The sequence below is a fragment of the Phalaenopsis equestris genome, unplaced genomic scaffold (assembly GCF_001263595.1).
Source record: "Phalaenopsis equestris unplaced genomic scaffold, ASM126359v1 Scaffold000761, whole genome shotgun sequence".
Lineage (NCBI taxonomy): Eukaryota > Viridiplantae > Streptophyta > Magnoliopsida > Asparagales > Orchidaceae > Phalaenopsis > Phalaenopsis equestris.
The window spans coordinates 276,678-302,278 of NW_018165201.1; the positions used below are offsets into that span (position 1 = coordinate 276,678).

At 33.7% G+C, this 25,601-nt stretch overlaps 2 protein-coding genes across 3 annotated transcripts; one reads left to right on the forward strand and one right to left on the reverse strand.

Moving 5' to 3' along the window:
* Positions 1-2,967: 2,967 nt before the first annotated feature.
* Positions 2,968-6,233, forward strand: LOC110031008. Of its 2 annotated transcripts, XM_020734025.1 has the most exons (5): positions 2,968-3,102; positions 3,431-3,492; positions 4,045-4,291; positions 5,729-5,946; positions 5,979-6,233. In XM_020734025.1, the coding sequence occupies exons 1-4, from the start codon at positions 3,030-3,032 to the stop codon at positions 5,902-5,904; spliced, it is 558 nt and encodes a 185-aa protein (XP_020589684.1). In that variant the 5' UTR covers positions 2,968-3,029; the 3' UTR covers positions 5,905-5,946; positions 5,979-6,233. The 2 variants fall into 2 exon arrangements, with proteins under 2 accessions (XP_020589684.1, XP_020589683.1); XM_020734024.1 differs by having other exon boundaries at positions 5,729-6,229.
* A 1,269-nt stretch (positions 6,234-7,502) lies between these two features.
* On the reverse strand, positions 7,503-22,016 carry LOC110030779 (cell division cycle and apoptosis regulator protein 1-like). Its single transcript, XM_020733692.1, has 23 exons — positions 21,916-22,016; positions 21,350-21,460; positions 20,995-21,198; positions 20,462-20,761; positions 20,317-20,343; positions 20,125-20,189; positions 19,177-19,866; positions 19,028-19,073; positions 18,301-18,393; positions 18,147-18,202; positions 17,937-18,036; positions 15,766-15,980; positions 15,588-15,651; positions 13,722-13,898; positions 13,592-13,619; positions 12,248-13,491; positions 12,071-12,145; positions 11,904-11,978; positions 11,476-11,823; positions 8,530-8,745; positions 8,388-8,429; positions 7,959-8,021; positions 7,503-7,843 (listed from the first exon to the last, which is right to left on the reverse strand). Exons 2-23 carry the CDS (start codon positions 21,428-21,430, stop codon positions 7,754-7,756), a joined length of 4,299 nt encoding a protein of 1,432 aa, XP_020589351.1. The 5' UTR covers positions 21,431-21,460; positions 21,916-22,016; the 3' UTR covers positions 7,503-7,753.
* Positions 22,017-25,601: the final 3,585 nt, after the last annotated feature.

Consider the following 25,601-nt stretch of genomic DNA (forward strand, 5'->3'; position numbering starts at 1 on the left):
AACACTTGCACTTAATTAATGTAATATTTATATATACAGCTACCAATAGTTTTAGTTGCAGGTTTACTCCGTCCAGGCATCTCATTCATAAGATTATGAACATGTATGATGCTTCTTACTTATCCCAAAAGTTTATCTTGATTGAAGTCTGAGACAAACACAAGTCAGGACAGAGGCCCCTCTAGAGAGTTTGGGCCTCCCCATGATTGTATATATATACAGCCTAAAACATTGATATTTACGAATGAACCACCTAGGACTTTTTTGAACTACCAAACCGATTTATTTATGTGTGTGGCGATCAAACTTTTGAGAATTTGATAAATATGAAAATATGGGTTGGGCTTTTACAGTGAATTTTGATATTTGAATGAGAATTTGAAAAAGAGTGTGGTAGCAGGTGGTCTCTATGTAATTGCTCTTTTTTATTATGTTGTTTATATGTGTTTGACATTGCATGATTCAGAGATCTTGTGTATACAATTGTGTTGTACATTAATGTGTTGTGATCGCAGGCGTAGAAATAATGTTTTGTGATATTCTCCACATATTTTTTTTTTTCTTTCAACTATATAATAAAATCTTAAGATTCATTGAGAAGACATAAAATTTCATGAACAAAGTTTACCAAATCATCACAACATATTATATAAAATTTATTATGATCATTAGATCAATAGTGAGATACACATATTAGCCACATTGGCTCATGAGATCAACAAAAAATAAGAAATTAAGAATCATATAATCATATGAATTACATCAATCTAATGCCAACTCCAAGAAAACATTTCATCTATGAAGCTGACCTTAAAGCTGTCACAACAACATTTCATTCAACAATTCTTGATCATGCAAGCATGAAATCACATGTCAGAATAGAATTTAATTTCCTACTATGCTATGTAATAGGTAAACTACAAAGACAAAATCCCTCCTCAAATTTGATCATCAAGACCATCTCTCTCTTAAGTTCCATTAGAAGAACCTCATGACTCGTGAGCCATGCAAGCAAAGTTTTGTCATGGACGTACAGATGTAGCTAGATCCAACAACATCAAAACTAAGTGATCCCTCAACCATGGGATCCATGTCTAATCTACCCCCTTAAGAAAATCATGCTTCTCTAGCAAATAAACAAATAAACAATATGACACTAATCAAATGTGTTCAGCTCTCCTAACATCCATATAGATAGGCCATATCTCTACCCACAATATTTAAGAGTACCTCACTTCCCAAGCCATGCCATGTCATAATAGCATGTGAATCAATACTAGAGAGAGAGAGAGAGAAAGAGCTCAAGGGTCAACCAACGACTTAAGCTGGTCTGGTAAGGTGGTTGCATGAAGAGTCAAGATGGAAGAACTCCACAACCACACTAAACCTTACACCTAACCCACTTATCTTGTGCACTTAATTATGCATTAATTAATTCCCAAAGTTAGTTGTGTTCCTTATAAAATAATTATAGTGGATTTAGACTTATATGCTTGCCATATATATCACACAATATTACATTTTTAACATCCTACTTCTTCTACATAATCTTAATTAATTATGCACCCGTTAAACTTAATATTATAGATATAATTTATTACATATTATATCTTATTATTTGAAATACAATCTGATAAGAAATACTTAGATTAGAATATCTTGAAAGATAAGGAGAGTGAGCATCTAATATACATATATATACATATATATACATACATATATATATGTATGTATATATATGTATATATATGTATATTAGATGCTCACTCTCCTTATCTTTCAAGATATTCTAATCTAAGTATTTCTTATCAGATTGTATTTCAAATAATAAGATATAATATGTAATAAATTATATCTATAATATTAAGTTTAATATGTTTTAATGAATGTATTTTGATGTGATTGTGACAAATACTAAAATACAAGACCAATAAATATCATTTTTTAGTTATTAGAAATATATAAATATATATAAATCATGCGGTCCTATCTGCGAGGTCAATTACATCAATAGCACTCGAACAATGCTACTTACAAATCTAGCATGTTCTTTCATCTATTTTTCAATTTCTCACTCAAATATCAAGATTCATGATAAAATTGTGACCGTTGTTTTTTTTTTTTCATTTTTATCACATTTTCATTGGTTTGACAGTGTGGCTAGGGCTATGAATGTAGCTCGAAGATGGTTAATCGCACGAATATTTATTTGAATTTTGGTTATGATCAAGATCGGATCAAGATAAACAAGCGGGCCTACGAACCATAATTTCGGATCGAATTTTTTTCAAGCCAAGCTGGGATCTTTAACAACCTTAGTGATGTCAAGTTTGTGAATTTAGCTAATTTAGCTCAAAGATTGTTAATCACTTGAAATTTGATTCGAATTTCAGCTCGAATAGAGATCGGATCGAAATAATTGAGCCGAGCTACGAACCAAAATTTTAATTGAGATCTTTCGAGCCGATTTAGAGCTGACCCAACTCGACTCAAAATCGAATCATTAACAGTCTTAACCTTGATACATTTAAATACATCGATCGATTTAGTAGCTCAAAAATATCACCCCAGTAGTATATTTTGTAAATACCAAATGCTTGGGGTGCTACGTATTAAGATTTTGGTGAGAAGAAGGATAATTTCAGAGGATGAAGATAGCTTCCAAACATAGTAAAGCTTTTTCATTATAGATCTCTAAAAAGGTCCATGAACAAGTAAGAAGTTGGTGATTGTTGTACACCAAACTGAGACAACTAAAGCTCCTGAAAATAACAACCATAACAATCTCACTACCTCACCACATATATTCATGCATGTCATCTTCTTCACGTAACTTATATATACTTTTTTTCTTTTTTTCTTCTGAAAAATATTTATTTTTTTAAGAGACACTTAGAATTGGTTGACATTTCCCTGTATTTAATCTACTGGCCACTGCTGAGTTCTTCCTTATAAATTGAAGCTTCTTCTTTGAAAACAGAGAGTTGTTCTGAAACCAGAGGGAGTTTCGAAGCTCTTTTTGAAGAAAAATGGCTGATTTTCTCTCTCTAAAGCTTGTTCTCATCATTTCTCTTCTCTCATCAGCAAACTACTGCTGTAAAGGTCTGTTGATTTTGAAACTGATACAACTTATTTTACAAAAATTATGAGTTTATTCTCTTACTTCATGCATGAGAGAATTTAGTAGATAAAATATTACATTCAGAGAACTGCATCAGTACTCTAATCACTGTCTCTCACGTGCACAGTCCAGACCCTTTTTGTAAAAAAATTAAATAAGTTAATACACGATGGGTCTGAACTGTACACGTGGCAGACGATAATTGGAGTCCTGATGCAAAAAAAAAATACATCATAACTCCTAATATAATATTTTTTTTCAATTTAGTGATTGTAAAAAGTAATTTTTTTTATATTTCTAATGATGCAGCTCAGCAGGCGGATTCAGTCCAAATTGTTGCCCGTGCTGCACTCTGCTTCGATAATCAAACGGTCGGTAACATCAAACTCTTAACCATATAACCAATACTTATATATTAACATTTAAATAAAATAAATGTAAAAATAATAATAATTAAAGGCCTAATATCTAATCATTTCCAACAAACAAAACACAAGAAATTGATACCTAACAAAAGTATTTACCATGAAATTTATGACTAACTAACATACTATTAAAACATTTGCATCAATCAGTAAATCTGTAAATCTGTAAATCTGTAAACCTTCTCATGCATGGCTGAATGAGAAAAATTTGCGTACGTAAGACGTTTGCAGAATTGCGTATATCGGAGGTTATTCAGAGGGTATTGGAAGGTTATAGGTGAGTTACAGAGACGTGACAGGAGGGTATAACGCGGATATAACCCTCAATACCCTCTGAATAACCTCCGATGTACACAACTCTGCAAACATCTTACGTATACAAATTTTTCTCTGGCTAAAGCAGCATAAATATAAAATCTGATTGAGTGCAGGCAGGGTATATCTGTAAACCTTCCTGACAAAATCAACATGCTGTGGTCGAAAAATTTAAAATTGCAGGTGACAAATGGCTGCACGAGATGGATGAGACGCATAGCAAATAAGAATGTGACTAAAAAGGGAGCGGCTCGTTTCTGCGGCAGCCCTTGTGCTGGGCAGATGATGCTGGTCTTCGGTTGTGTGGAGGACATATTATCTAATTTCCAGTTTTACAGTCCTGGACTCTTGCTGGGAGTTCAGTCCATTTTTCAGATGTCTTGTGGAGGGAGGACAAGTGCTCCCAACACTGACATCAGCACTAATACCAGTAAGATACAACAAACTTTTTCCTTCTAATTTTAAATATTATTTGATTTTTGAGATATATATATATATCTGTGTGCGCACGTGCGTACCCTGGCCTGTTGGTTGGCACCACGGTATAAGGCCCCTCAGGTGAGGGGTTCGAATTTAGGCACATTAGAGGTGGTTAGAGGATTGTCTCTAGCATTCCTTCTTTAATATCTAGCATTCCTTCTTTAAGATATATATTATATATATATATATATGTCACAAAATTATTATATATTTGCATGAATCACATTTGAAATTTCATGTCTATACTTACACAATTTTGGTGTCATAAAATTAGGGAAGAAATGAACGGGATAGTGGTATTTTATTAAAAGTGAAGATTGAAGTTTAGGTGTTAGATATATAAAAATATAATAATTATATATATGATTAGGCATAAAAATATAATATTTTATTTTTGGGAAATTTGCATATATACCACACAATTATTATTCATTTTTTATATTTAATATTTAAATTTTGGTGTTATGAGCTTTGGAGGGGAAAGGTGTGTTGGGTTTTAAAAGGGAGTGATGGTGATATTTTTTTTATGGGAAGTGAAGGATTTGGCTTGTGTAAATAGTAAGGTTTAGAGGTTTAGAGGTTTAGAGGTTTAGAGGTTAGATATGTAAATGAATGAGAGTTATGTGGTAAGTATGTAAATGGCCCTTGTGATTTAGTTTAATATCTGAATTTAATATTTAAAGATCAACTATGATGTTTTCATGCCATTATTTATAAATTTAATTATTTAGTCTACAAGCATTATTTTAACTAATTTTAATTTACAGATTAAATTATTAAGAAATTATTTAACATCACATTGATTAGATTATTGCTAACATTTGATAAAATCAAGATTTTAATTAATTAATCCATAATTAGCAATGACCGAGACAAATAAACTTTAATTATCTCAACTAGATTCTAACAAACTTGCGAATCTTGTTAAACCTATCATTGTCATGCTCGCAGCCAAACAAGTTTCTAGTATTTTAATCAGCTTAAAAAAAGAAAGGAAGATTGACATAGAATCAACCCAATTCTTATGTATTTGCATTTCTACCACCAAAGGCTTTAATTTTTACATCACCTTATACTTATTGGATGGGTAAGTACAAATGAATTGATTGGTATGTAACTTTTATATATATATATATATATATGCGCACCGCGTACTCATATCAGTAGTTCGGGAATCTACTTGTCAGTAGTAAGTCCCTTCTAGTATGGGGTTCGATTCCCCACAAATGTAGGGTATGGTACTCAAATTTTTAGGCACATCAAAAGGGTCGGATCTCATATAATAGCCTTAGGCCATTTTTTAAAATTTTATATATATATATAAATATATAATTTATTTATTTATTTATGGAATAGAAAAATGTAGTAAAGCTAAATGTAAATTTAGGTGCATCTGGGAACATGGTGGCTGAGAAAACTGAAGTGAAGGCTGAGGCAACGGAAGCAAAAGCTGAGAAATCTATGGCCAAGCACTGGAGTTCTTCTACATGGATAATTCCCTTGGCTTTTGCTGTTGTAGCTGCTCTTATTCTTTATAGTTCGCCAAGAAGTCTCTACTCTTGAGATTTGGAAAAGATTTATGCCCTTGTTGAAATGCTGGGGTCTTTGTTATAACTACAGAGAGAGAGGAAGGCGAGCTGTTTTCTCTCCATTCATAATCTATGTATTAGTTATATTATTTTTTTTTTTTTAATTCCGCTTTATTATATAAGCGGTATAATGTAATTGTGGGGGTTTATTATGGCATAAAATTTGTAATATTGGGTACATTATTTAAAAGTTTAGGGTTCTCTTTTCTTCACTTTATTATGGTTATCATTGTTACTTTTATTATTTTTGTTATTATTATTATTCTTCTTATTAAATATCTTACACTTCCGTAGTGTAGGCATGTGTTAGCACTAATCCTAGAGCTACATTCTTATATTACGTTCATCACACCATATATCTATCTATCTATATATATATATAGCCAATGTTATTTTTGAGTCAATATCTACAGATAAATTGAATTTAATTCATATATGAATAGGATTCAAAATGCATTTGATCCATAAGTTTTTAATAAGATGTCTAAAAAGAAACAAAAACTAAAATTTCAAAAAAAAAATAAATTTTTTTTAGGGGTTTTTTAGGGCCTAAAATACTTTTCAAATTTAGCGCCTGCATAAACAAAACAAATATTTCAATGGGATTAATGCAACGAAACTCAAAAATCATAAAATTTTACATTCATTAAGGCACACTGAGACACCTAAACATCAACTGATTTCCCAGTTCTACACAAGTATTACCTAAGTGCTTGTTTGGGATCACTTGTAATTTTGTATTTTCAACTTACTTTTACTGGAAATAAAACACATTTGATATATTAAAATATTGTAAAATAAGAAAAATAAAAAAATAAAAAAGAACACAAACAAGCCCTAAATATATCATTTTTTATTATTATTATAAATATTTAATGTACAACTAACCAACAAGGTGAACCCTTGCCAAATCAGCTTGTATGCCAAAACTAACATAAGATTGCAGTTATAGACGTGCTAAAACTACAATGACTTGTAACCATATATAAGCAGACTTAGAAACTCCAACAACAATGTTTCATAAGAGAGCTGAATAGTGAAACATCTCTCTACATCACATAGAACATCAGAATTAATTAAAAGCCAATATAAAGGAAACTTACTTACCAACCAACCAAATTGGGCAGCCTCTGCCGGCAGCTGTTTTCCCCACCAATTTCTATCCATCCCTTGAAAACAAACCTAATTTTAAATCATTTCGTAAACTAACAAATCTTAAATTTACCCAACAACCCCCATCACCCCCCCACCGGCCAATGGATTCACAAATTAAATAAAATATGCAACTGTACTAGAAAAAAAATGTAAGAATAAAGTTATACAACTTGTAAAGCAATATCCCTCCTCACATCTGAACCCTCATCCAACTCCACTCAATTCAGCCAGAAGAATATTTCTACAAAAGTTTGGGCATTTGCATACATACCACACAATTCTTACATATTTACATATATAACAAGTAAATTTTCATATTTAAATTCATAATATACAGTTAAATATGTAAATAAATAAGAATTGTGTGCTACTGATATAAATTTCCCCAAAAAAAATATATATTGGAACAGAGAAGGGTAAAAACAAAGCAGTGCTCGCATGGATCAGCAATTATGAATAAAATGCAGATAAAGCTGAGTTCTGATCTGAAACATGTGCTTTATCATATCATAAAAATAACAAAAAGAAATTCCAGCCCTAAAATGCATTCCATGCCTAAATATTAATCATTGTATAATAAATTCTAATGAGAAAATATGCAAAGTGTGACCAAAATCCAATAACTAGAAGAAAAGTACTTCTCTTGCTGGCCTAAATCCTCACACTGTTCATAGGTCCCTCATCCTCACAAGCTTCTTATAGAAAATCCGATCATCTCTAGCAGAACTGCTTTCATACAGTGCACTCTGTACCAATTCCTGAAATTACACACAAAAAATTATGAAATTATTTTCTTTTAATCTGGAGAAATAATTACTCCAAACTATGGCATGATAAAGATATGAGTTAAGGAAGTTGGAGCAAGAATCTGACCTTGACGTCTCGGTGGGAAAGAAACTTGCCGAGATCATGGAGTAAACATCTCAAATCGTCCATCTACAAACAAATCCAGCATTAAAACTATAACCCAAATAAAATATAAAAAAAAAGAAGGGGCATTACATATATAGCACCCAATTCCTATGTAATTTACATATATAACATCCAAAGTTTGTTTTTTTTTTAATTTATACCACCCAAAACATTCATATCACGTCAAAAATGCCACCTTTTTTTTACCTTTTATAAAGTGAAAAACATCTTTTCATGCATAGGTAAGGTGAAATACATGTAAAAATTGAAGTTTAGGTGTTAGATATGAAAGTTTAGGTGTTAGATATGAATATGAAAATATATAAGAATTAAGTGGTATGCATGTAAATCTTCCAAAAATAAAGTAAGAACAAATTGGAGGGAATTTACCTTAATGTACCCCACTTTGTTATAATCGAAGAATCTGAAGGCCTATTACAAACAAAATAAAAAACAAAACTAGTAATAAAAAAAGGAGGAGAGAGAAAGTAGAAGAGACAAATCCTATAAACAGGCATGAACAATAATATACCTGTAAAAGTTCCTTGTCAACAAACTCCTTCACCGAATCAGACTTTTCAGTTGAAGGCTTCTTCTCATCCTTGCTCCCACTATTGGACTGTTCATCGTTCTTGGTTTCGGTTCCTTTAGTGTTATTCTCGCTGGCACTTTCCTTCCCTTGATCATCCTTAGATGGAACCTCTGATTTGGGTTTTGTATCAGCTTCTTCAACCGCACCCTCATCCACCTACATCAATTAGGAAAATTATGCAAAATAAAAAAAAATCATCAAGTTTAAATTGAGATGGGACTGAGAATCTCATCCACCTTGTAATTTAATGCAGATGACCTGTAAAAAGATCAATTTTCAAAAAGGATGGGGAATAGATGGAAAATGTTGGACCCATGGATGAGATGCAAGCAGAGAGCAGCCAAGTTTTGAAGGATAGTTGATCAAATTAGCATTTGTAGAAATGACAATGAATTGAACAAGATGCAGGTGAAACCTAGCCTACACCGGTTTTAATGTTGATGGCTCAGAGCCTTAGTGTAATCTAATCATGCATACAAATACACAACCATAAGCTCTAGATTTGTTGCTCTACCTCGTCTTCTTCTCATTTTTGTCTCACTACTTGCCTCTACTACAATCTAACGTGGCAGCCAGATGACTTCATTGCCGATTTTAACTTCCTACAATGCTCCGTGGATTCTTCAGGGCATGAGAAGTGCTTCATGAAATGAAAGCCTGCCACATTTCTCTTCAGGAAATGTATGACGACATTCGCAATTTTAAGATGTTGCACCGATAGTCCCATTAAATTACTACAGCTGTGGCATCTCAAAAATGAGACTTGGCGCCACAGGCCCCAAGCTCGAGTTGGTCATAATGCCTTATTCTCTGTACGGCTTTAGTTTCTTCCCTCCCACCACATAAATGGTTGTTGCAATTCAAAACATAGTTGTCTTGAGGGCAATGTTTAAAATTACACAATTGAGTATTGAGGTGTTTTCCATTCATGAGACGCGGCATAAGTCTCAAGGCGCACAATTGAAAATTGCAAAATATCATATAACTTCTTGCAAAAAATAAAAAAAATAATGTAAAAATCAAATGATCAAGTAAACAACTACCATAAATTATGAAATGGAAGTAATATAAAAATACCAAATCAAGTCATAAGATGACTTTAATATAGTAGACTTCTCCCTCTCACTTATTATTCAACCAACATATAACATTATAAATCTAAATAAGAACAAAATAAATAATTAAAAGTTGTAGTAGCAAGCGAAAGCGACGATAAAAAGAGCAACTGGCGACAATGATATCGGGGGTAGAAGGAGCAACAAACGGCTATAGCAAAAAGTGCATATAAAAACTGTAGTGGAAGCAGCAAGCAGATAGCAATGCCAAAAGTGGAAGCATCAAGTAACGCCGACAGTAGAAGAAGCAAGTGGCAATGCTAGAAAGCTTGAATAAGGAGAGGGAAGCCCTTGTGCGTGAGAGTTCAACTTCGGTTCGTATTAGAACCATTTGATAAAATCTAAGCACGAAAGGTGAACGTCTCATCAGAATTGAGGCGAGACGCACCTTGAGGCATGCCTCAACTGATGAGAAGCATAGTCTTGAAGTTTTTTTTTTTTTTTTATTAGATTGCGCCCAAGGCAAATCTCGAGGCTTGTTTCATTTTGCGCAAATTTAAACAATGGCTGAGGCCATGCTACATAATTGATCTTACCAATAATCAAATGTTTGTCTCAAAGACTAAACCATGCATGTGAAAGTATAGACTATCTAATCATTTACACAAATACATAATCACAAGCCCTAGATTCCATACTCTCCTTCATTTTTTTATCTATCTCATTGCTCGCTCCTACAATCAACTATAGCAGCCATATGAATTCCTTGTCTCCAGCCAAGAAATACTCGCCTCAGTCACCTAACTATTTTGTTTTGTATATAAAATATATCACAACCAGCATGCGTTGGCATTCTCGCATGTAGCTCCAAGTCCAAACATAATTTACTTTACATACAACCAAGTAAACTCAAGCCCTAGAGGTGACCCTCTTATCTTCTATTCCTAACTGTGGTGGCCTAATTTAGTATCACAGCCAGCTTACCCTGCCTTCCTGCAGTTGAACTATCACCCAAAATAATCGCAGTCACCCCCTGCCTGAATCATTTCGCGAAAATAACATCCACCATTGGATGATCCGAAGAAGTGATGACAACTCCAGTACACAAGCCCCCTTTTATTTTTCAAATCCAATGCCCCAGCTATTGACTACCTCCCGCTCACCTAAACTGTGCTGCAAAAGTCCCTCTAATGGATGCCGAACAAAAGATGCATCTCTTCAAAACATCTCCATCAGCCTTTGATGGGATTCAAAAAAAAAAAAAAAACAAAACAAAACCCTTCTACGCAACCAAATTGCTCATTAAGCTTTCTCACCCACCACTACTTGCAGGTCAAGCATTTCAGTCTTCCCATTTTACTTAATTGAAAATCCAAAGAAGTTGCATAGAGACTGTACATGGATCAAACCAAACTGGAACATTAGTGTTGATAGTCGGCCACCACAAAAATGGATACAAGAGGCACATGAAGCTGAAATATTAAGACCATGGAAATGGGTAATGGAATCAGACCGTTAGTGTAAAACTGTGAATTCAGATAAATATTGAAGAATCACCATACAAAAAAAGCACAAAAAATGATTTCAGGAAATATTTGGCGAGGAGATCAAAAATAATCAGAGTTTATATGACAGCATCCGATACCAAAACTTCAGAAAATCAAAAGCCGGGCACAACCCCATAAAGAAAATTTACTGGTTTAATCAATGACTTGAAGAACTATATGATCTATGCAAATATCAAGCTCATAGAAAACCTATATGAAAAGGCATGCAAAGACATGAAAGAGAAATCAAATAAAAAAGATTGACAAATGGCTATGCCACTTACCACCATAACTACATCACTTGCCGTTGCGGCGTCTTCAACTTCTTCGTATTCTTCATACATTTCTTCCAGTTCTTCCTCATCCTCGTCGGCTTCATCAACATCTGACTTCTTTTCCTGATCATACTTATCTGCTTCAATTGAGTCAGCATTTTTAGAATTGTTTTCATCATGATTCTGATCTTTAGAATCTTGTGTTTCTGGTTTGACAGACTCCTTTTCTGCAGGGGATTTATCGCTGATCTTTGGACGCTTTCTTGAGGCTGCCTCTGCTTCACTTTCTTTTTCTTTTTTCTCTTCCCGTTGTCTTTTGCGTTGTTTATGCTTAATAACAAACCTTTTCCGTAGTTTCTAGAATACAAAAGCCGCCACAAATTCATCACTAATTCATGAATGCAAAAAATTAAATTGAATGCTAAAATTGAGTCTACCTCAAGAAATGATAGTATGCGACAACCCATTTGATACTGAAGCATTTCATTAAAAGACTCTGCAAATAGTGACAGCTGCAAAATGACATAATCAAGGAATATCAAAATGAAAATTATGAAAGTAACAATTTAATTTATTTGTAAGAAATGTAAATAAAAAAATAAACCTCAAAAGTTGATTCTTCAGTATCCTTGTCATTGTACTCCAAGAGCCCAGCCAATGAAAGGGACAGTGAACGAACCTGAAAGAATCCAAAATAGTTTGTCATCTCATACAAGAAAGGCTAAGCACTTATGAAAATACAACTAATTAGAAGTTCAGTAGTTAAAACAATTTAATATACTTTAGATTCCTTTGTCTTCTTTGTCTTTAGAAACAATCCTGGTTGTTTAGGAGGTTCGTCAGACTTCACTTTTTCCTTTGTTTCTTTGGATGATTTGTTCCTAGAATCATGCTTAGCATCCTTCTCCTTTGTATTTTTGCTCTTCTTCTCTTTGTCCTGCCTTGATCCCTCCCCTTTAGCACTACGCGAATCTTTCTCAGAATCGTTTTGCTTTTGGACCTCCAGTTCACTGTTACTAGAAACATGTTTTTCAGTTTTTGGAACTTTTTCTGTTTTGATCACCTTTTTATTATCCATTGACTCAGTTGTTTTCTTTTCAGAGGCACCACCCTTCTCAACAGCCAACTTTTTGGCCTCTTCTTTAGCCTTGTTTTCAAAAGGGCTGGATCCAGCCGTGTCTTGCTCTGCCTTTACTACTGGCAGATCTTCCTCCTTGATGGCTTTTACAACAGAAGTATTATTTTCTCCCAGTACACCATCTCTTGCAAGGGCAACTCCTGGTTTATCTCCAGTAGGCACGACCTTTCTCTTTATCACCCTTCTAATAATTCTTTTTTTTGCAGCTACTTTGCCACCAGTAGTCTGCTGAGCAGCTTCCACTGCTGGCTCTTCATCATTTTTAACTTTTTGTTCCATATTTTTAATATCTTGCTCCAGTTTCTTCTCAACAACTTTATTATCTTCCTCTTGAGAAGATTTTCCTGTAGCAACCTTTCTGACAACTCTTTTTCTAACAAAAGTCCTAACTTTTTCTGGTTCAGCTGAGCTATCGTTTACTAGAGCAATGATTTCTTGGTCGTTTTGTTTGTTTTCAGGATCCTTTTCAAACTTTTCATCATGTTTGGCAACAGTCTCATCAGCAGGTAAAGTTTCTTTCTTATCAGCAGCCTTCCCTCTGACAACCTTCCTAATAATTTTTTTCTTTGCTGGCTTTTTCACTTCATTTGGATCAGAGGAAGACAGATCCAATGCTTTCTTTTCATCAGTTTTATCATCGACAACCATTGCTTGAGCATTCTTCTCAGTGGGATTTTCAGCTAATTCAGGTAACTTTTGTTTCTGTTCGCTTCCATTTTTGGAATCAGCACCCTCGTCTTTACTTTCTGCAGCTTTGCTAATCTTATCGACTTTACCCGACTTGTCTTCTGCTTTGCCAATCTGCTCATCTTTACTTGACCTGTCATCAACTTTGCCAGTTTTTGTAGCCGTAGCAGATTTCTTAGACTTGCTAGAACCATGATCACCTAGATATACCACAATATTTTCTCCCTCAAAAATGTAAAAAACTTATAAAAAAATTACACAGAAATAACTAAATTGGCGGAAAGCCTATAAATACTCTACCTTGTATGGATTCCTTTTCGCTTGATTTCTGTAGGCGGGCAATGAATAGCATCAGAGAGAACTTTCATTCATATGACACCTTGAACAACTAAATTATTAGAAAATCATAAAAAAAAAAATATTTTAGAACCTTTTCTTTCTTTGAAACTAGTTCCCTCTCCCTCTCCACAACCTCTTTCCTGTGAGCAAGCCACATAGATCGCCAGGAATGCAATGTAGGTAAGCAATCTAACAGGTTTGGCACAAACAAAACAGTGATTTCTTTATAACTAGATAACCCATCATCACCAATCCGGTTGTAGTGTATCTGTCAATTTGACTTGAATTTAGAAAACAGCCAGCATAAACAGTACAACTACATTTAAGGATGACCTTAAAAAATCAGGATGCAACTCCTTTCTTGTTAGTGTCTAATAAACAGAATCTAATTATCAGCCAACTTGATTCATGAACATTGTGAATGATACAAAGTAGAACCAAAGCTTCAGCTGGATGATAAATTATTATTTATCCAATTAAAATGGAGTCTTACTTAGCGGCAAACTGGTAACTAACAGTACATTTCATCTTATAATGCTGATGAACCATAAATACCAAGAAAAGTACTGAGGAATTTTGAATACATGCAAAATCAGTTTCCAATTTGTTTTTATTGATAAAGTTGTCATTTTCACCTTGATATACTCTAAAAATATGAAAACATCACCTTTATTGAAGCAACACATGAAGCTTGAGCAACTTAATTAAGAAAATGTAGCAAGTTTCACATGATATATTTGCTTGAGGATTGGTATCCAGTACATAGATTGACATTTGACACTGATTTCTTGTTTCTCTATATTAGTCATTAACTTATTCATCAGTTAAATGTACTTCTGCTTCACATTTTTCATCATTATATTTTGTTATAAAATGCAAAATTGATTACAACTTAAATTAAGAGTAAAGTTTTCAAAAGCATGAATATGCTATGATTTTAGTGGATATTTGAGACAGGAAGAAGTCAAACTGAATTATAAAGCACCAATCTCATGCCTCAAAACCTCACCAAAGTCGAAAAACATGACAATGGAAATTATCTACATAGAGACAGCTATAAGGCAATGGTTCGCCTAAAACTCACATCAGAAATCAAACTCTTTTGAAAAGTTTTATTCTTCTTCAATATTTTCTTTGAGCTGAAATACATACATTTCAGGTAATACTACATATTTTAAGTTCATATGGTATCATAAAACACAAAATATGAAAATTTGAAAAATAATTTTCAAGAAGCTTCAGTTGACTACCTCTGATTTATGGTGCCAATCATCACGTCGTTAAGAAAAGGCATTCTTGATACAATTTTAGTTCATAACTTGAGTAAAAAAAATACTACTTTCCATTTCAAAATTAAACAAAAGGTTACAAAGTAACTCAGTCAAGTATTGAGATAAATTTTCATCCTATTAAAATAAAAATTCTTCAGCTTTAGGCTGCGAGCAAATTTTCCTATACTTCAAGATGTTCTAACACAAGTAACAAATAAGAATACCCCCACCCCCACGGTTAGTATGCAATTAAAACACAAGCATTAGTTTGCTAGAAAATTTGACTGCCTGGTTTTGCCTACCTGTTAAAAAAATTCAAAATAATTTGTTAATTTAAGGCCCAAAGGGCAAATAAAAGCATACCACATGGTCCGTTCCATTGGTGAACAATAACAAGCACAAAACCCTGAATAGATGCTGTTTAACCATCATGATCCTAAATATACACGATACCTTGTTGGAAATAAAAAATTAGAAGAGAACTAAAAAGTGCTTCGGTTTAGTAAAACTGCCATGTTACCCAAAAAAAAAAACGATCATACGCTCTGCAAATGAGTTATTTAAACTATGAAATAGCAAATGAGAGAAAATTTGATACTTAATATTCAGAATAAAGTTCATCCAAAAGGAAAAAATAGCATTAAGACATTTAGCAAATAACACGAAGAAGAAAGAGGATGGAGAACCTCAAGGAATGGGTTCCAGTGCTGACAGTTCTGTAAATCGAGCTGAGTTACATCATTCAAGTATCTGCAAAAAAACAGCCTACCCTTTAATCAAACGGACAAACAAACTGCATCTGAGAATAAATTACAACAGTAGGGGGTTTGACTTTTGCATCACAGGGATACAAGTTATAATTACCTCTTAGCAGTTTGGATCAGCGAAGAACCATGAATTATTGGCTCCGCACCATCCAATGCCTCTTCCCATTGGCCTCCAATAGTCACAAATGAATGGTCCTTCTTTAGAATAGCAAACCTCAAGAAATTGTTGAAGTGGCTTAGTCTGTCATCAGAACTTTTATCAGAGCACAACTCATCCAGAGTATCACTGCTGACCCCACTCATCAGAATAACCTGTGGAAGGAAGGGAGATACAAGACAAACAATTTTACATAAGCAAGTTAGTATAAATAAGAAAAATTATAATGTATTACAAATAGTTCTGTAAAAGTAAAAATTTAACGGCCTTAACCAAACAGACAATTACATAGTGGTTTATTGAGGTAACAAATCCATGATATCTACAGCTCGTAAACAACAAATTTTTTATGGGTTGTCATTTAATGATTCTTGTTGTCAGTATGGTCATGTTTGTTATAACTGCAACATTTGTAAACCATTTCAATGAATTTTTTTTTGGTTTAAAAAGGGAAAACTATGAAAATGCATGCACTGTCAATTTTCAAGCAGACATCAATAAGTGTGAGGTTTATAATTAATAATTCAATTGTAGTTTCCACTTTTCTTCATGTAAAAGAAGAGCAAATCACTTCAATCCCATTAATCTTCTCATAATATTTCTTCATAATTTTTCGTATGGCGGGATTTTCTTGACAATTTTAGAGTTTGTGCAGGACTCATTGCTTTTATTTATGCTAACGCTCTGCATGTGAGCGGGTTTAGTGCAGTGATTATGTTGTCAATAGTAAGAATTTTGAAGGACTAAAGTATGATTACTGAAAATACGCTTTAAACCCCTCAACAGAGCCTGCTAACTTAAATTACTAAGGCTCCCTACCCGCATTAGTATGCCAGCATAAGCCATAATTATCATGTTATTTCTTTACAAATTATTTCAATGAAATTATATTTGACAAGAAATGGAATGCACTGCAAATTTGCAAGCATGCAACTATAAAGAAAATTGATTGGTGATTGTTAGTACTAAAAAATTTTGCTATTGGTAGTTCTTAACTTGCAATGAGTAATAAATACTTTGGTACAGGCCTAATGAATTGCATTCTGTACTTAGATTAAAAAGGAGCATTTAATGTAAAAAGCATTGCATTCACCAGCGGAAGTAACAAATATAGAAGGATACAATCCCCCATATGTCATGATTAATATTGCACTAAATATATATTAATTAATTACACAACAAAAGCCGATTGATGCTTAGTTCGCCCTAGCTTTCAAGCGCATCAAGATATGGCATGCACGCATTCACAAAAAAAGGGGTTTTAAAAATTTTGCAGTTGGTATTTTATTAACTTGCAATGAGTAAGTACATGTATATCGGTAATATATTACATCCTCTAAAATTGCATAAAAATATTGTATTTAATAAAAGATCTTGCATTCACTGGGAAATTTACATGGCAGGATTCAATTCCCCATCAAATGTAACCCTCCTATGTCATGATTAATATTGATGTACAGATACTAATTAATTTTACAACAACAATGATTGAGGCATCATTTGCCAGAGATTCGAAAAGCATATTGATGTGATATGCTGTAGAAGACGGTCAATCATAATTATCATTAGACTGCCAATTACTAAGGGTGAGCGGAACAAATCCTCATTTTTTATTTGTTCCACCTGAATTTGTTTAGATAATCATGCCAGCAAAAAAAAACATTATAGTTACTTCTGGTCTGACTGACTTGCAGAATGAGGGAAGCCTTCGGTCACTAAACTACTGGATTAAAACTTCCTTATTCCAGATTATTATCTGTTGACAACTATTTGCTAATAAAAGGTGAATCTTTCAGATTGATAAACCAACTGCCTACTTAAGAGCAGTCCGCATGTTTAAAAAAGCACAAAAAATATTTAGAGTTAAACATGACCAATGATGTTTTATATTTGTTCTATATACTAAGAATGTCATAAGGATTCGTAGAAAATCAAAATATCGAAACTCTTATAAGAGGAGTCGTGAATTGTAACATATACTAAGAAGTCATTTAAGATCGCAACAAAACTAAAAATTTACAGCATGGCTTGTGAACCATGCTCAAAATAAGTGATTATCCAATACATAAATTAACAAACAATAGGCTTCAAAATTTTCAAATAGAGCTTGCCTTTGCATTCCAAACAATATTTGTACTTTTTGCTGAGTCTTCTGCAGGAACCAAATACGTCTCCTCACTTTTGTTATCTTCAACAAAATCATGCTCAAAGCTGCCAATACAACAGAGGAACAGGCAGTAGGAAAGCAGCTAAGGGAATGGTGTTGTTTTAATAAAAATCTGTTTCACCAAGTATATAGGTAAACTTCTCAAGGTAAATACCTGACAGGAGTATGCAGTGAAAGATTTAAGTTCTCTTTTGGCCATTTCAAAACAACCTAAATTTAAACAAAAAATGTGAGAGAAGATCATAGCTAATATGCGATCGCAAGTATGAGGAAGTTGTGATGAACAGACTCAAGGTAAAAAAGCAAACCTTTGTAAATTCAGGGGATATTGATAACCTAGGATATCTCTTATTTACCGACAGATAATCCCTTTCAGCTTCAACCAAGCAAAAAGGATGAACCTGCAAAGACAACTCAAATCATCTTTCAAAAGTTGACACAACATTTTATCACCTATCATTTCATTCTTTTGACTAGAAAAGCTGAGTTCGTTCGTTTAATACAGAAAGAAAATAGCGCTCAATGTGCAGCATAAGGATTATTACACATAAAACCACAAATTGCATAGGTATGTTTTCAAGGGAAAAAAAATACATTCCGAGTAAAATATCAAACTCATAAATTTTAGTTACCATGAGAACTAAATGTAGTATTTTGAAAGATAAATAGCAAAATGAATATGAATGCTTGAGCAAGATTTATGGACAAGATGATCATGTATAAAGAAAACTAATGGTATAAAAGGACTCAAAGCAAATAAAGGAATGGCAGGCCATTGATAAACAGCCTAAACAAAGTAAACTATCTATATCAATATGCCATACAGCACACAGCTAAAGGAGAGGAGGTGCATAGAATTTAAAGGAGTTAAAGGAAAAACTCCAAGCAAAGCAAAGCAAGGACGTAAAATGGAACTGGAAGAAATATAAGATCCAGAAGTCAAAAAAGTAGGATAAAACAAGGGTTTGAAGATTAAAAAAATAAAAACATATTCCCAAAAATGCTTTTAATGAAACTCGAAAATCCTATCTTTACCTTGCAAACATAATCTCTCTTTTTTTCTTTAACAGGAGAGCGATGCCTTCAACATAGCAGAAGAAATAGTTAGCTTTGAAAGCTGCACTGCAAAAGCAGCAACCTACATGTAGCTACCTTAATTTACAAAAAAACAATTTAAGTTCCACCTATGCGCCGCCTCCCGACGTGGTGAGACTCGACGAGGCACACTTCGAGGCAGCGGCGAGCGTCGAGGTGAGGCATGACGAGGCCTCTCATCCTTTTTTGCAGAAGAAGCCCGGCGATCTCTAGAAGCTCTAGATGGTGTACGCTCCCTCTTAGAATCCAAAGCACGCCTATGATCTCGTTCTCGTTCTCTTTCTCTTTCACGGCGATCTCTTTCTCGTTCACGTTCCCGTTCACGTTCACGATCCCTTTCTCGTTCCTTTTCTCGCTCCCTCTCCCGCAGCATATCCCTACGACGCTCCTCTTCACGTATATCAAGTTCTCGCCGATAAGCATCTCTATCATCCTTCCGTTCGGTGATTGTTGGAACTCCGAGATTTAGATGATCACGTGAGATGATGCTCCCTTGGTATTCAGATCCGGCAGAGCCAAGAAGGACTTTCCCTGAAATGTAATCACGTCCTGGGGGTAAACTCACCCCATAACCAGCATTTGAACCTTGAGTATAGATGAGGTCATCATAGTTCCGCCTTGGAGCTCCTAAAATTGAAGCAGAATGTGGTGCGCCATATTGAGAACTGCTGAGGATAGGTAAACCACGTGGATCTACATCCATTCCTCCACCATAGGAACTATATTCTTGAGAACCAGGATGAATAGGTGCAGCTCTTGCTGCAAGATATTCAGCTTGTCTGCCAGAAATGTATATTATTGTCACAACTGAGAGATTTGCATGTTTATTATTAAGGAAAAGGGAGATTAACCCTCAGTGGCCTCAACAGAAAGAGAAACTTATAGTTATATCATTACTAAGGAAATGGATAGAGGTGTTCTCTAGAATAAATAAGAACTACATCATAATCCGCATTGAGCAGCTCTAAACCATCAATTATTTCTTCTCTCATCCAAACTGAGAGAGGTTATAAAGCAATGAAAAGAAATTAGTATACCTTATATCAGGACCTGCATGCAATGACTGAGCTTTCAATATTTGTTGCTGTCGAAGCACTGACGCCTGAAAAAAAAATCACAAACGGATCATCAAAATCTTACAGAATAACAGAAAAAATAAGAATCAACTTTTCTCATGCATCCTTCAACTTGTTTCAAAAAAAATTTCTCCTCCCTGAGGCATAAGTTACCTGATCCATGTGATCAGGTAGATCAGTCTGCAATAATACAAAGGGGGAGATATTAGTACAAAAGCATGTTAAAATTTACAACCAAAAGAACTTATAAAATCAGAATAAACTAGCAGGAAGACCATAAATTTCTAGACCATGAGACCTGATGTTGATGGCTGAGAGAAGCAGAATCAGCATATCTTCTAGCTTGATCGCTCAAATCCCTTCCAGCATAGGAACCTTCACCATAAGCTCTCCTATCGATTGCATAATCAGAACTTTTTGCTCCAGAAAACTGTTCTCCCCTCTGAGCATATCCTCGATTGGAAGCTGAAAGATAGTCATCATTATAACCTGATCCCATAGTTCCAGCTGAATATTTGGATGAATCTGTTAATGAAGAAGGATAAGCAGGACGACTTTGAAGGTTTGAAGAAACTGCTCCTTTGTTACTCCCTCCAGCCTAAAATGATAATTTTGGTAAAATGAGTTCACAAAAAGCAGCAAAAAAACATTAATAGCATGAAAGACATTAAGTTACCTAATAACAATACAAAAATTAATGTAATAGCATGAAAGAAAGAAATTCTAAAACAACACAAATTGCATTAGGGTTACAAAGAACTGTGGATTAAAGACAGGACATTAAGTTACTTGATAACAATACAAAAGTGGATTTCTCATAAACTATATAACCTGTTGTCCACCGCTCAAAGCAGCTGAGCCATAGACGGAAGCATAAGGCCCTCCATATTGAGCTGTCTGTGTGGGATTGGCACGAAATCTGGCCACATCGGCTTCTTGGGCCATACCCATCATTGAAGTTTGCCGAGATGCCATAGCATGTTGAGCTCCCATCTCAGTGCCAGCAGCAGGATTGCTGGAGAAACCAGTTCCAGGCTGAAAAAAAGAAAAAAGACAATGTCCAGCATGAAGTGGGAACTTTATAAAATAGCAAATAATTAGACACCATAACTGATAAAATTAAAACTTGAAACAGAAAAGCATGGCACAAAAGAATAACTCGCTTGACTTGAAAGTTCAAACTTACATGTTGGCTATAAGCCTGTTGTGCGGCATAAGTTTGTTGCCCGGCATATCCACCACCACCACCACCCTTTGAAGGGTACATTTCCTATTTCTTAAACAAAATCAAAGAAACCTGCACTGACAAACAATCCTATCTTTAAAATAATAAAAAAAGCAAGAAATCATAGAATCGACAAAACAAGCCCTATTTACAAATTTTGAAAAATTAAACTAGTTTATCAATGTATCGATAAAAAACACAATTCAGTCAAATAAAACAAAGCAAATTGACAGAAAGTATGCATGTCAAAAGGTAAATTTAGACTTCAACAGGTTTAGAACAGAATGCCCGCTAATAAATAGAAAAAATAACTCTGGCAGATCTCGAATTCACCGACCGAGGAAATTAATGAAAGCCATTAGTAATGCACAATCAAAGAAATCCATCAGCATCGCACAATCACTAATCCCACATAAAACCCTAAAAATTCATTTGAGCTGAAGCCCTACAATCAGCACAACAAAGACGACTGCCTATAGAAACAAGTGAAGCCGATTGGAAGCGAAACGATGAAGCGAGAAATTTACCTTCGATGGAACACCAGATGATATGAAACCCTGAGGACAAAATGGGGAAGCTGACGAAGAAATGGGAGATGGGCTATTTATTGAGCTAGGGTTTGTGAAACCGTCGCTGGGCTGCGAGATCTGACGGCTCCCGAATTGGTTTTAATAAGGGATGAAAGCCTAACGGACGGATTAGATAAATTAGGATTGGCTTTTTTTTCTATTTTTTTTTTTACACATCACGAAATTCTTATATTTTATGTATTTAACGATAAAATTTTATGCAGGGAAATATATTTTAATTAAATTTTAAAAGTAAATAATAATAGTTGATATACTAAAAATAAATTTTTATCATCCGACACGAATCTCGAGGTAATATTTTAAACAAAAAATATTTAATTTTTGATAAAAAGTCATTAGGAAATCTGATTTCAGCAAACTTATAGTCAATGATCAGCTCGATGAAACGGACTCAATGATAGAAAAACTAGGCTGATCCGAGTCAGATCAAACATGAATCAAATCATTAAATCACTATGAAAATTTTTCCAGAGGCATTTGAAAGATCAAACGGATGTCAAATCTAGCGAGTTCATAGTCGAATTGAGCGTTTTGACAAGATGAATCCAACAAACCTGAGATTGTTCAATTCTGACATTGTTAAGGCACTCAAATGACCATAAAACGTCATTTGTTCGAGGGAATATCTCCAGACCGTCCAATAAAAATGGTTAATATTTCTGCATTAATTGCACCCATAATATTATAAATAGAGTCTCACCCCTCACATGAGAGAGAAAGCTAGAGAGATAACTTAAGTCTTTGATAAATAGTTCAAGTCCAACATTATCTTTGTCATCATCGATTGTCGTCGACCACCAACGACCATCAACGACCACCAATGGCCACCATCAACCACCGTCGACCACCAGCGACCGTTGTCGACCACTGTCATCGTCATATTCTGTGATCGACCACCACTAACCAAATGCCGTCAGTTGACGTTGCACCTTAGAAAATCTAATAATTCATTGCTATACCGCAGCGAATTTTCTAGCACGCATCGATAATAATAATATTTTTATATAATAATAAATCTTTAAATTTAAAGATGAGCCATTAATTTTTTTAAAAGGGGGAACAACACGTCTATTTAAAATATATATATTTATCTTATTATTATAGCTTTACGTGTAATTTTTATTAATATTATCATTTATTGTATAAATGAACTTTAATTCATATTTCAACATAAGTAAAAGAATATTTACTCTTTATTAAGATCAGCAGAAATACATAAAAATAAATAATAAATAAATTTATTTCTTTATATCATTTTATTATATTGGAATAAAATATAGTTTTTAGTTTTTTAATGTGATTTTAAGGAAATTAGTTTCAAAATCATACAATTTTTTATAGTTTCAATAATTTTATTTATCTTAAAATTCAATTTCACTTCATTTTAATTTTAGTGTACTGTTATTATAAATATTTAAAAATGATTTTTGTGTTTTTAAATTTCAATTTTTAATATATAAAAAATTTATTGAGTCATCAATGATTAAATTTACTTAAGATCTTTAACCTTTCAAAAGAGATTGTTTCATTATAAAAGTATATATTTAAATTAAATTTAATTTTAAGTTTAGATTAATTTCATGGGGAATAAGTAAACGAGGGGTGTAAGTGAGTCAAGCCAGTTTGTGAGTAGTCTCGAGCTCGTCTAGAAAAGTGGCTCATTAATCGAGCTTGATGGGCCTGACAAGCCAAGCTTGAGTGGTCTCAACTTGACTCGTTAGCTCGTGAACCAACGTTTAAAAATTTATTTATATAAAATACACTTAATTCAAGTTTTTATCACTAAATTATTGAATTGGTGTACCTGATGATATTTTACATTGTATAAGTCATTTTTTATTATTTATTATTCAAGTGTTTATCCTATTTATTATGTTTAATATAACACTAATTAGAATTAATATTTTTTTCTTATTTTCATAATAATCAAGCTGGCTCGTGAGCTAGCTCGAGCTCATATAATTAAGTTCAAGCTCAAGCTCAAACTCAATTAAGGGTCTGTTTAGGGTAGTTGCAGTTATTTGAGTGAGTAATTCTAAAGTTGCTAAAAAAAATAAGTTGTTCAAAAAACAGCGTTGGCTATTATAAATATTTTTTTAAGAAAAAAAAAATTTAGACTGTAGCTTTCTGGCGGCCACCGCATGCAGCTAAGTGTAGTGGAAAAAACACAACTTTTAGCTTAACCTTTTTTAAAGCACAGACAAAACACAATTTTGCCAAACAAAAAAAATTGTCATGCGACACCACACTGCTACTGACCGCTACCCCAAAGTTAATCAAGGGTGACTCCAGCTCGACTTTAATGGTTTTCACTTGTAAGCCCCATGCCCAAATGAATCTATTTGGTGTCGAATGTCCATAATATTGTGACAAACCTGAGAGGGTGAAAGGAATGAAGAAATTATAGAAGGGGGAGAGAAGGCGGAAACTCACATTGTCATGTAAAGCCAACATTGATGTGAAAGGAATCAACCGAGGAGATTTCGTGCACTAGCAGTGCAGCAGAGAAGAATGGGGTGAACTTCCTACACTTGGAAGACACGCGATCGACCCTAGAAGGAAGGGGCAGGAGTAGGTTTGACTTAATATAATAGATATATGTTTTTATATTTAATATTAATTATATGTTTAATTGGAATCTGCAAAACATAAAAATAAGAATAGTTATTTCGAAGACTGATGGTCCGTAAGTAAGAATAGGTGTTTGGAAGAATGAGGGTTCGTTTGGGGCAGTTTATTTGGTGCGGTGGCGTTTTGAAAACACACCTGACCTGTTTGAATAAACTGCGTTTTCAAAACGCCGAAAACAGTGTTTTCACACGGCACCTATCTAGGTGCGGTGAGAACTTTCTAGTAGCGATATGACTTTTCAAAAAAAAATAAAAATTTGTGATAGTCGTCGCAACTAGCTTATCAGTAGATTATTTTTAATCAGCTTATCAATATTAATCAGCTTATCAATAGATAGATTATTCAATAAGTTGGAGCTGCCCCAAACAGACCCTAAATCAAGTTGAGCAGTTATAGCCGGTGCATTCTGGCCCTCGTGCGGGAGTTTAAGTATGATTAGGGTAAATATATATTTCATTTAAATGAATCTTATTAATATTAATATTAATTTATGCTAATTTATGATATAAATATTAAGTCAAAGAACTTTAATTGGAAATCAAAATTGTTGAATTTAAAACAAGAGAGAAAGAAAATGCATGTATTAGGATTTAGTGTTTTATTATTATTACTATTATTTTATATAAGTTGAATTGAAAAGTTAACGGGTAAATATTAATATCTTATTGAATAAGCCAGTGATTGAAATTGTGCGAGCAATGAAATTAAAGGACAAATGATCTTCTAAGTTTGATGCGAGTAATTATATTTTTGAGTTGCAATAATGTTCATTATTCTAATGTATGTTTGAATTAATCTATGATTTATTCCAGTCATATGTGGATTATAATAGATTTTTCATATTGTGAGATTCTTTGTATTATTGTATAATAAAAATATGCATGTTAAAAAATTGCGCAATGAAATTAAATCATATAAAATTCTTCACATGGTCAGTCATGATATATACATCTTAAAGTTGTTGCTTTAATAGTTGCATAATGGTTTAGTTT